Source organism: Myxine glutinosa, chromosome 3, assembly GCF_964187855.1.
Source record: "Myxine glutinosa chromosome 3, kmMyxGlut1.1, whole genome shotgun sequence".
In the NCBI taxonomy this organism is placed as follows: Eukaryota; Metazoa; Chordata; class Myxini; order Myxiniformes; family Myxinidae; genus Myxine; species Myxine glutinosa.
In genome coordinates this window covers 42,114,720-42,127,817 of record NC_136263.1, presented here as the reverse complement: position 1 = coordinate 42,127,817, position 13,098 = coordinate 42,114,720, and the positions used below count along the sequence as shown (strand labels likewise).

Here is a 13,098-nt window from a genome sequence, read left to right as displayed (position 1 = left end):
TGTGAGACGCATCACGACGTGGATGAGACATTGGGGTGATTCCATCTCTCCCTCCCTAGGAGGGACTGATGATGAATTGGTAATGGCAAATTATGATGTTGAGTTGGAGATGGCAAATTTTGATGAGAGTTGAAAATGGCAAATTTGATTGGTTAGGAGGGAGAGAAGACGAATTTGGTTTATGGGAGGAACGGGGAAGACAGTAGGGATGTTTGTTGATTTGTAAAGTAGATGTTTATGAGTAGTGTTGTGTTTTGTGGATGCAGTAAGGGGTAAGGGAGGGGCCATGTAGGTTACCTGGTGGGGGGGGGGGCGTACGATAGGAACGTACCTGTCTCACCTGGTTCCCATGTGCCCCCAGTGTGCATCACCTTACATTGCGTGCACTTTTGCGCCCTTACCACCTTACTCACTTGTTTCTTCTTTTGTCTCCCACCTCCGAGGATCTGGCTTTGGGGTAGAGAGAGAGGAGAGAGAGGTGCTGGCTGCGCAGTTGTGGGCCTGCACTTTCGCTGTTTGCTGCCGGGATCGATACACCATATGGACCGCAATGTTTGTGGCCACCCACAATGGACCGCAGTTCGTTTGCGGCCAAGCACCACCCGGGGATGGACCTATGGATCAACGTGGCACCTATGCCATACAGGTGAACCACTAATAGTTAACACCACCAAGTGCACCACAAGAAGAGCAAGAGACACCTGCAGGGTTAGGGGTTGTCGAATTTATTTTTATTCCAATGAACAATGGTGACTGCACCGATTGGTGGTGGGGTGGTGCTTTTGATGCTCGGGAAGGGTGCTCTGCACGTTATTAAAGGCCGTCGGCCACAGAGCACTCGTGGGTTGGTGTATCGATGTTGGCAAGCGCGCTCTCTCTATGCATAACATCTGCATGTGTTCCTCCAAAAACAGGTCCTGGATCGTAGTGTAGATATCAGCGTAATCTTGTAAATAATGCTCCCTACCGGCTGTATGTTTAGTTTGAGAATTCTTTCCGGATTCGGTTATCCTGTGGGTGTGTTTCTGTGAGGAGAAGGGTGCAACGTCGCAGGGGGACATATTTACTCATTTGTGAATATCTGTAAAACTGTCGCACTCAGGGTAGAGTTAATAGTAGAGGGAACTACATTGCGTGCCACACTAAAGTAGGTAAAAATTTATCGGGTCGGGACGCCCCGAGGGTAGAGAAGGGTGCAATGTTGCGAATATGGAATTTGGCCTCCATATCCGCTTGTAAATATTCCCCTATTTTTTCCAATACTCCCCAACTTTCCCCAGTCCCCCATTCCCTAGTCCCATTGCATGTAAATAACAATCAGTAGAGCCGACCTTCCCCTTATTCCCCCATTAAATGTCGTGCCCAGGTCCACCGCACCACACGTAGACAACTTTCGGACATCTTCCTAGTTATTCTTAATCTATGTCAGTTAAGGCCTCGTTTCCATTAATTATGACTCTTCGTTGCACCAGAATGTGATTATATGGCACCAGTAGTGAGTTTAGGACCTTCCCATACCTCCTCCCATCTTCTTCCCCAAACAACAACAACAACAACAACTACAGCTACAACAACAACAACTACAACAACGGCGCGCGCGGGGAGTGTGCGTCCTCCCTCCGGCTCGGTTAGCCGCCATTATCCATGCGCCCCACGGGGTTACCACGAAGGGGCTGGCTGTCAGCTCCTCGTCAAGGGCGGAGCCTGGTAAACCCCCCCCGCACCCAATAAGAAGGGCGGACCGATTCCATCTGGGCGGAGCTAACGAGCCGAGGGCGTGTCACTCCCCGCCGGATATACGCAGCCGCTTGCCGGACGTGACGTCAGATGCGCCCCCAGCTTGAGACGACAAGACGCCACCTCGAGCGCTGAGAGACCTCCTGCATCTGTTGGGCCGCGCCATCCTGTCCCTGAGCACAAGGTGCACCTTGTGCTGGCCATCGAATACCCGCTTTCCTAGCCATCAATCCCCGTGTGAGTCAGTTTTTGTCCTGTTTCTCTGTGGTCTGTCGGGAATAATATAAGGTTGTGTCTAAGTGCCCACCTTCCTATGTTTCCCTCTTGTCCCTGTAATCTAACCTTCCGCCTTAATATAACCTCCTCCGGAGGTCTTGAGAACTGAACCCCTGGTGTCGTATTGTGTCATTATAACCCAGCCGGGTGTCTTCTCTTTTCCTATTGAGCCAGCGTAGCGCGGCTTCGTCGACGTTCGAGTACAATCGGGTAATTTGTGCGGACACGACCGCCATTCCGCTCGGCCCACCTTAACATCAAAGTCGTGTCTGTAACAATATATATACATATATATATATATATATATATATATATATATATATATATATATATATATATATATATATATATACATATATATATATATATATATACAGTATATATTGTTGCGGATATGGGATTTGGCCTCCATCCATATCCGCTTGTAAATATTCCCCTATTTCCCCAATACTCCCCAACTATCCCCAATCCCCCATTCCCTAGTCCCATTGTCTGTAAACAACACTCTGTAGAACCGACCTTCCCCTTTTTCCCCCATTAAATGTCGTGCCCAGGTTCACCGCATCTCACGTAGACAACTATAGGACATCTTGCTAGTTATTCATAGTCTATGTCAGTTAAGGACTCGTTTCCATTAATTCTGACTCTTCGTTGCACCAGAATGTGATTGTATGGCACCAGTAGTGAGTTTAGGACCTCCCAATACCTCCCCACAACCTCATCTCCGCATCCTCCCATCATCTCATGGAACTACAACAACAACTACAACAACAGAGGGGGGCGGCGCGGCGCGGCGCGGGGAGTGTGCGTCCTCACTCCGGCTTGGTTAGCCGCCATTGCCCATGTGCTCCGACGGGGTTACCACGAAGGGGCTGACTGTCAGCTCCTCGTCAAGGGCGGAGCCCGGTAACCCCCCGCACCCAATAAGAAGCGGCGGGCCGATTCCATCTGGGGCGGAGCTAACGAGCCGAGGGCGTGTCACTCCCCGCTGGATATACGCAGCCACTTACCGGAGGTGACGTCAGATGCGCCCCCAGCTTGGAGAAAGAACGTCACCTTCTAGCGCTGAGAGAGACCTCCCGCATCTCTGGACCGGACCGGGTCGATTCTGCCCCTGAGCCAAGGTGCACCTTGAGCCATCGACTACCTGCCCCTCCTTGCCATCAATCCCTGTGTGAGTCAGTCTTGTCCCGTTTATCTGTGGTCTGTCGGGGCTAAGATAAGACCGTATTTAAGTGCCCACCTTCCTATGCTGTACCTCTTGTCCGTGTAATCTAAATGTTCTGCATACAAATATTATAACCTCCTCCGGAGGTCTTGAGAACTGTACCCCTGGTGTCGTGTCATTTAATCCCAGCCGTTGTGTCCTTTCCTTAATTGATTTAGCATAGCGCGATTCGGCCAACGTTCGAGTGTAATCGGGTAAACTGTGCAGACGCGGTCATACCAAACCGCTCGGTAAACTAACATCCAAAACCGCGTCTGTAACATTTGGTGTCGGGTAGTGGGATTCGATCCGGAGCGCGTTTCACGCGCTCGAAATTATAACGGCGAAATTTAATTGTGTTTTACAAAAAAAAATAAAAACCCGAATTTTGAAAGTCGCGCTATGGCAGACCAAGACGGCTGGGTTCCGGTAGAGGAGAGTGAGGCAGGGTCGATCCAGGACCAAATTGAGGGACATGAGGGGAGCGAAGCAGTGAGGGTGGCAGGTTCGCAAAATAGCGTCGTCGCGCACGAGGTTACGGGCGCGCAAAATGGCGCCTCGCACATGGCCACGGCGCCCACGCCCGCGACCGTGGTAGCGCCGCTGGTGGATTCGAACCTTTTCCTCCTGCAAATGAGGGCCCTTATGGAACGAATGGGAGACCAAATTGTGGGAATGAGGGCTGATAGTGAGCGGTTGGGAAACCAAATGGGGGTAATGGGAAGCCAAATGGGGGTAATGAGGGACGAAGCGAGGGGTACCGGTGAGGAGTTAGACAATAATTTTAAGGGATTAGACAAGAAATTTGGGAAGTTAGACAATAATTTTGAGGAGTTAGACAAGAAATTTGGGAAGTTAGACAATAATTTTGAGGAGTTAGACAAGAAATTTGGGAAGTTAGACAATAATTTTGAGGGGTTAGACAACGGGATAAAAGAGGTAAAGAATGGGTTAACGGGGGTGGAAAACAGAATGGCTGCCCAGGAGAATCAGTTAGAGGGGGTGAAAAATGGGTTAGAGGGGTTAGAAAACAGTATGGAAGGCAAATTGAGGGACATGAGGGACCAAGCGGAAAGGGAAGTTAAACAAATGGGGCAGCAGATAGAGGGGGTTAGAATGGGGGTAGAAACTAAACTGGATGCTCACAGGGAGGAAATGGAGCAGATGAGGGTGGCATCTGGGCAGGAGATGCAAGTGATGGGAGAAGAGATCAGAAGAGGAGTGAGTGAGGAGGTCGGAGGAGTGCGCGAGGAGGTGAGGCACTGTAAGGAGCACATGGAGAAGGAGGTGAGAAAGGGGACTGTAAAGTTACAAGGGGGCATAGAGGACCTGACGCAGGAAGTAGAACAACTGACAGAGGGACAAAAAGAACTAACGGACCAGGTAAAGAAGAACACAGCGGTAATAGGAGGGTTAAAAGCGACACAAAATGACCTAAAAAATGACTTGGTAGCGACGAAGAGGGAATGTCAGATGGTACGTGAGGGACTGACAACGAGGTTGGACGAGGTGATAGAGGTAATGGAGACGAAGGACCGGCAGGTGAGGACGCACATGGAAACGGTCAAGGTAGCCTTAGAGGACGAGCTTGAGGAGACGTACCGGGACATAAAAGAGGCGAAGCAGAAATTAGAAGAAGTGGAAGAAGGGGTGAGCGAAATTAAGAAGCGACGGAGAGAGGATAAGAAAGAGATAAAAGAGGAGATAAAAGAATTGGTCCAAAGTTTGTGTTTGGATCGTGATGATGTGCTCATTAACCGGATGAGGGATTCGCAGGTGATGGAGGAGAAGCGAAGAGGAAGAGGACCCGGTGTAAGTGGTGACCAATATGGTCGTGCGTATGATGCGCCAGGTGATTTAATAAGCTTGGGGGTCGAGATGGACCCGGGTGTTCGTGAGAGGCCGTTGGTGAAGTGTGCGACAGGTCTGGGGTGCGAAAAAGGAGGTGTGCGAGAAAGTCCGACTCTGGGGTGTGTGAGGAAAAAGTGTGTGCCAAGGAGTGAGGGTGCTGGCGAGAGTGAGTCGGTCGTAGCGCGTGTGCGAGGGAGCACATGGAAGCGCGGTGTGGTAAGTGTTACAGAGGGTGTGACGGGAGAGTGTGCGCAAGAGTGTGCGCGAGAAAGGTGTGTAACGGACAGGTGCATGGGGAAAGAGTGCGCTGTCAAGAGTGAAGGAGAATGCACGCCTGTGGTGAGTGTTACAGAGGGTGTAACGGGAGAGTGTGCGCGAGAAAGGTGTGTAACGGACAGGTGCATGAGGAAAGAGTGCGCTGTCGGGAGTAAGGGTGAGTGCGTTGTCAAGAGTGGTGGTGAGAGTAGTGAGAGTGACAAGGAGCGTGAGTTGGTGGTGACAGGTGAGAAAGGAAGCACACCTGGAATGGTAGAGCGTGAGTGGGAATGCACGCTGGAATTGGTAGTGAGGCACGTGGTTGGGTGCGCGAGTGAGAGCACACCTGTGATTGTCACAGAGGAGGTGACCGAGGAGGGGGTGCGAAGAGGTGTGTTGGTGAGGTGTGCGAGCGACGAATGTGTGCCAAGGTGTTCGGTGGTCAGGTGTGTGACCAAGTCGGTGAGCGGAATGAGGGTACCTGGGTGTGTAAGGAAAGGTATGAGCAAGCAAGGGGTAGCGTATGCTTGTAACCATGCAGGTGAGGCATCGACGGTAACCGGGTTAGAGGTTAGGTCGACTTTTAGCCGAAGCGGGCCCTCGGTGCGTGCCGGGCTTCGCGTGCCGCGAGAACCAGCGGGGATCCGAGCCACGGCGGGTTCGAAAGGACCGCCGTGCGCGATCCACGCTGGGCCTCGCGTGGAACGGCCGCGTCCGTGCTCCACTAGGCGGAGCGGCCAGCTGGATAGGAAGGGTCGGCATGGCGACCAATTTTTGTTGAGGCATTCCGGCAGGTCGAGATCAGGACATTGGATGGCTCCACGCCGGGGTGGTGCGTGGGATCTCGGCCCGGGTAAGCCCCCGTCCCTGCCACGAATGCGGGACGTATCCAGCCGCTGGCACAGAACAACCCGCATTCATTGCTCGGCTGTACGAAGCCGAGCTTTAGAAGGGAATTGGCGCACCGAGAGGACCTAATAAGTAGACGGGTGATGAGGATAGTGTTTTTGATACGAAATTTAGAAAAGTGAGTAGAATTGGCAGTAAATGGAAAATTTTTGATTTGTTGGATTTGGATGAGCGAAATTGATAGAGAGACCCCCCATGTGGTGGGATGGCAACTCTGTCATCCCTCACATAGTGGGGCAAATGCGCTATAGTTTATGGGGTGTATGGCAGTGAAAACTAGCCCGGGTGGGTTAGGCTATATCGTGTGTAGGGATCTAGCGAAGATGACATTAGGTAACGTTAAGGTTAGTTAGTGACAATGATACCTGTAGTGGGGACGCAGGTAGTTTAGTGTGTTTGATAATGACGTGGGAGCGCAATAGTTTAAAGGGATGACTGGGAAGCGCAAGTTCCAGAGGGGAGTAGTTAGATGAGATGATGCTGTGTGAGAGCTGAACAGGTGTGTGGAGCAGTGAGGGACTAGTGAGTGTTGTGGATCAGCGCGAATGCGCTTGGGGAGAGAAGGGTGCAGGTGGCACCAGGTGTGAGAGCACAGGTGTGCAAGTGCAGGTGTGGAGAGAGTTGGAGTAAGTGGTACGGAGTGGTGTGCATGGTGCGAAGGTGTGGATGGGGGAAGAGTGGACCCCTTTCACGAGTACCCGGGGCGGGTAGTGTAAGTGTTAGGTAGAGGGTATAGGTAAATTGTGGTTGGATATTGGCATTTGTGGTGCGGTTGCAGAATGGTATTGTGGATGGGTGCATTAGTGTGTGGAAATGGCTGGGCGTGTAGCCTGTTAGGGGGTGTAGTTGGTTTGGGCACTCCACCACTGTGAGGATGTCGGCCAGGTGAGGCCGCAGGTGGGCTCTGGGAGCCGGTAGAGTTGTGGATGGGGCCCGAGGATCCGGAGGACGGACCCGGGTAGCCCAGTGCCAGAGAGGGCACCGAGTGGGGAGAGCGCCAGAGGGCCTTCCCCAGGTAGATAGGTTAGGGTAAGGAGCAGGTAAGCTCGGAGGCAACTGCAGTGGTGGAGGTGTGCAGGTGGGTAGACCGGCTAGGAGAGCTACACGTCGCAGCCCAGAAATTGTGCGAGGGCACCGAGAGATGAATCGGGGGAGTGAGACCCCAAATTGAGAGGCACCACAGTTTGGTCAATGGGAATTGGTTTGTAGAACCAATAGTGTAAGTTGGCCAATGGATTGGCAGGGAAAGACCCCGGGTAATGTAAAGTTGTTAAAGTCATTTAGGAAATAGTTAGGATTGATGAACCTGTCGCACCATACGCAGCCACTTACCTGAGGTGATGATGATGACTCCACACCTGTGTTTTCTTTGTTTTGTGTTGCAGGAGATGAGAATTGCGGTTGGATTTGTGAGACGCATCACGACGTGGATGAGACATTGGGGTGATTCCATCTCTCCCTCCTTAGGAGGGACTGATGATGAATTGGTAATGGCAAATTTTGATGTTGAGTTGGAGATGGCAAATTGTGATGAGAGTTGGAAATGGCAAATTTGATTGGTTAGGAGGGAGAGAAGACGAATTTGGTTTATGGGAGGAACGGGGAAGACAGTAGGGACGTTTGTTGATTTGTAAAGTAGATGTTTATGGGTAGTGTTGTGTGTTGTGGATACAGTAAGGGGTAAGGGGGGGCAATGTAGGTTACCTGGTGGGGGGGGGGCGTACGGTAGGAACGTACCTGTCTCACCTGGTTCCCATGTGCCCCTAGTGTGCATTACCTAATGTTGCGTGCACTTTTGCGCCCTTACCACCTTACTCACTTGTCTTCTTCTTTTGTCTCCCACCTCTGAGGATCTGGCTTTGGGGCAGAGAGAGAGGAAAGAGAGGTGCTGGCTCCGCCGTTGTGGGCCTGCACTTTCGCTGCTTGCTGCCGGGATCGATACACCATATGGACCGCAATGTTTGTGGCCGCCCACCATGGACCGCAGTTCTTTTGCGGCCAAGCACCACCCGTGGATGGACCTATGGGTCAGCGTGGCACCTATGCCATACAGGTGAACCACTAATAGTTGGCCCCCTGACGGCCACAATACAGAAATGGATGCGGTTGGTGCCTTTCTTTATTTTTGAAGGAAGCCAGAACACCAAGTGGGCTCCAAGGCAAGACCAGCGGCAGAACATCGGCCGGCTGCGACACCACCGGTGGCTATAAACACTTTATTGGTGCACCGGATGGTGCTGACTGTGTGATGGGGTGGTGCTTTTGGTGCTTGGATGGGGTGCTCTGCACATTATTAAAGGCCGTAGGGCCACAGGGCACTCGTGGGTTGGTGTATCGATGCTGGCATGCGTGCTCTCTCTATGCATAACATCTGCATGTGTTCCTCCAAAAACAGGTCCTGGATCGTAGTGTAAATATCAGCGTAGTCTTGTGTAAATAATGCTCCCTACCGGCTGTATGTTTAGTTTGAGAATTCTTTCCGCGATTCGGTTATCCTGTGGGTGTGTTTCTGTGAGGAGAAGGGTGCAACGTCGCAGGGGGACATATTTACTCGTTTGTAAACATCTGTAAAACTGTCGCACTCAGGGTAGAGTTAATAGTAGAGGGAACTACATCTGAGTGCCACACTAACGTAGGTAAAGATTTATCGGGTCGGGACGCCCCGAGGTAGAGAAGGGTGCAATGTTGCGGATATGGGATTTGGCCTCCATCCATATCTGCTTGTAAATATTCCCCTATTTCCCCAATACTCCCCAACTATCCCCAATCCCCCATTCCCTAGTCCCATTGTCTGTAAACAACACTCTGTAGAACCGACCTTCCCCTTTTTCCCCCATTAAATGTCGTGCCCAGGTTCACCGCATCTCACGTAGACAACTATAGGACATCTTGCTAGTTATTCTTAGTCTATGTCAGTTAAGGACTCGTTTCCATTAATTCTGACTCTTTGTTGCACCAGAATGTGATTGTATGGCACCAGTAGTGAGTTTAGGACCTCCCAATACCTCCCCACAACCTCATCTCCGCATCCTCCCATCATCTCATGGAACTACAACAACAACTACAACAACAGAGGGGGGCGGCGCGGCGCGGCGCGGGGAGTGTGCGTCCTCACTCCGGCTTGGTTAGCCGCCATTGCCCATGTGCTCCGACGGGGTTACCACGAAGGGGCTGACTGTCAGCTCCTCGTCAAGGGCGGAGCCCGGTAACCCCCCGCACCCAATAAGAAGCGGCAGGCCGATTCCATCTGGGGCGGAGCTAACGAGCCGAGGGCGTGTCACTCCCCGCTGGATATACGCAGCCACTTACCGGAGGTGACGTCAGATGCGCCCCCAGCTTGGAGAAAGAACGTCACCTTCTAGCGCTGAGAGAGACCTCCCGCATCTCTGGACCGGACCGGGTCGATTCTGCCCCTGAGCCAAGGTGCACCTTGAGCCATCGACTACCTGCCCCTCCTTGCCATCAATCCCTGTGTGAGTCAGTCTTGTCCCGTTTATCTGTGGTCTGTCGGGGCTAAGATAAGACCGTATTTAAGTGCCCACCTTCCTATGCTGTACCTCTTGTCCGTGTAATCTAAACGTTCTGCATACAAATATTATAACCTCCTCCGGAGGTCTTGAGGACTGTACCCCTGGTGTCGTGTCATTTAATCCCAGCCGTTGTGTCCTTTCCTTAATTGATTTAGCATAGCGCGATTCGGCCAACGTTCGAGTGTAATCGGGTAAACTGTGCAGACGCGGTCATACCAAACCGCTCGGTAAACTAACATCCAAAACCGCGTCTGTAACAATATATATATATATATATATGTATGTATATATATATATATATATATATATATATATATATATATATATATATATATATATATATATACATGACTTCAGAAAGTATTCACACATTTTGACTTTTTCACATTTTGTTGTTTTACAGCCTGAATTTAAAATGGAATCAATTGAGATGTTTTCTCACTGATCTGCATATAATACCCTATAAAATTACAAAGTGAAAACCTGTTTTAGGAATTTTTACAAATTTATTGAAAATGAAACACAGAAATATCAAATTGCATAAGTATTCAGCCCCCTGAGTCAATACTTTGTAGAAGTCCCTTTCGCAGCGATTACAGCTTTGAGTCTTCTTTGAATGTCCGTGTCAGCTTTGCACATCTGGATTTTGGGACATTCTCCCATTCTTCCTTGCAGATTTGTTCAAGCTCTGTCAAGTTGGATGGGGAGCTTCAGTGAACAGCAATCTTCAAGTCTTTCCACAGATTGAATCTTCACATCTTTCCACAATCTTCAGCAAATGGTATTTAAGTCTGGGCTTTTTCTGGGCCACTGAAGGGCTTTCACGTTCTTCTTCTGAAGCCATTGCAATGTTGCTTTGGCTGTATGCTTGGGTTCATTGTCCTGTTGGAACATAAATCTCCACCAGTCTTCGGTCTTTTGCACTCTGAAGGAGGTTCTCCTCAAGGATTTTCCTGTATTTGACTCCATTCATTGTGCCCTCTATCTTTACAAGTCTCCCAGTCCCTGCCACTGAAAAGCATCCCCATAGCATGATACTGCCACCACCATGCTTCATGGTAGGGATGGTATTAGATGGGTGATGAGCTGTGCTCGGTTTCCACCAGATGTAGCACTTTGCATTCAGGCCAAAAAGTTCAATTTTCGTCTCACCAGACCACATAATCCTTTCCTCATGCTCTCAGAGTCATTCACACACCTTTTTGCAAACTCCAGGAGTGCTGCGTTTTTCTCATGAGTGGCTTACTTCTGACCACTCTCCCACAAGGCCTAGATTTGTGAAGTGCTACAGAGACTGTTGGCATTATTGCAGGTTCTTTCCTCTCAGCCAAAGAACTCTGTAGTTCTGTCAGAGTGGTCATTGTATTTTTGGTCACCAAGGTCCTTCTTGTCTGGTTGCACAAATTGGTCAGACGGCCAGCTCTAGCAATTGCCTGGGTAGTTCCATGTTCTTTCCATTTCCTCATGATGGAGCTCACTGTGCTCTAGGGAACTTTAAACACTGTATAAATTGTGTTATACCCTTTCCCAGATCTATGCCTCCTCACAATTCTATCTTGGAATTCTACCAAGAGTTCTTTGGACTTCATGGTAGAGTTTCTGCTCTGAGATGCACTTTCAAGTGTGGACCTTATATAGAAAGGTGTGTTTCTTTCTAAATCATGTCCAATCAATTGAATTGGCCACAGGTGGACTCCAATCAAGTTGTAGAGACATCTCAAGATTGATCACAGGAAATTGGATGCACCTGAGCTCAATTTGGAATGTCATTGAAAAGGAATTTGATACTTATATTGACTCAAGACAATTCCACATCGACCTTCCACACTGTACATTCATAGCTCCATTATTGTATGATAATGATAATGTAAAGTCAAGCATGTCTGCAGGACAAACCTTGACACTTTTTGCGAGTTCTGGTAAAAATCCCAAGTCCTCATCTGCCAAAGTATCAGCAACGCTTGGCACAATGTCTGCAGGAATAAAATTTAAAAAAAGATTTATTTCAACATTGATTCCATACAAGACAATTTGGTAACTGGATGAGATAACATTAGAAAAGAGGGGCAATACCCCCTGGGCGCTCACCTGGTAGAATAACGCAGTATACTACACCAAATAAAGGTAATTTAAACAGTATCACGGTATTTTAAACCAATTTCAATGGTTGTTTGGAGACAGGGCAGCATGTAGAATCATACTACCGTAATCATAAGACCTTAAACAAACAAAAAAAAGCTATTTTAGGGGGCAATCCCTTCCCTCCCCTATAGACCACCTTAGACCCCGATTTTTCTAATGCTGTGAACAAACATTGATACATCACGGGTGATGAAGGTTGGGATGAAGTTCCATCGAAATTGTGTGTGTAGTTTCAGAGAAGAAAGCAAATACATATTTTGAGGGCTAGGGGGGCTGGGGGGGGGGGCGTGGGACAGTCAAACCTGGACCCAATTTGACCACCCGTAGATCCCCTTAGACCCCGATTTTTTTTTTAATGCCGTGAACAAACTTGAGTTGAATCACACCAAATATCATTTTAGCCAAGTTTTCTCACCATCCCATCAGCAGTTTCAGAGAAGTTGCAAGTGTTTACCAACTGACGGAGTGATGACTCGCCATCCCATAAGCTCCCTGGAAATACGTTCCAGGTGAGCTAAAAAGGATTGAAACATTAAAAAAACTTAAAGGTATTAAATAAACATTGGTGTAAACAGTGAAAATGGTGGGTTTGCTTATTATGTATTACAGGGTACATTTCCCATTTTTACCAAAGTCAACCACAACCAGTTTTTTTGACAGAAAATACTTCGGATAACAGAACCAATTCACCATTGCCAACCCTGAGACCTTCTTCCTCAAATATTCTCAACACAAGAGGTAGCACTTTTTCACCCAATTCAAAACATCTTCCATGAAATGAACTGAACTGATTAAACAGGTAAGTGAAAACTGAGCCATTTTCATGACAACTCACCTGCTACTTCTTTCAAAATATTCAGTGCTGGAGTTTCCAGTTTTGCGATATGCTCTCGGGCCAGGTTTTCGAACACATGGTAACTCACAAAACCTGGTAGCTCTCGACCTGTATTCTTTGTCATAAAAATTTTTGTATTGTCGTAAAGGTCAACATTGACTGGGAAGAGAGAGAGAGAGAGAGGGGAGGGGGTGGGGGGGAGGATCAAAGCCTTCATTTATTTTTTTCATCAATAATGATTTCAAAACAAATCAGGATTGCCCAGCTGAAAATTAAATTAATAAGAAAGATTTAACATTTAAAATAATAAAAATCAATGTGAAGTCTTCATTCTGACAGAATTCATTCTGACAGAT

At 48.7% G+C, this 13,098-nt stretch overlaps 1 protein-coding gene across 1 annotated transcript in view; it reads right to left on the bottom strand.

The window, feature by feature from the left end:
* Positions 1-13,098, bottom strand: part of LOC137417924 (interferon-induced GTP-binding protein Mx-like) — a gene marked incomplete at its 5' end in the record, with an annotated part of 85,038 nt that overhangs the window by 41,220 nt on the left and 30,720 nt on the right. Inside the window, 2 exon segments of the mRNA XM_078773951.1 lie at positions 11,662-11,738; positions 12,743-12,901. Of these exon segments, the coding sequence (XP_078630077.1) occupies positions 11,662-11,738; positions 12,743-12,901 (236 nt within the window).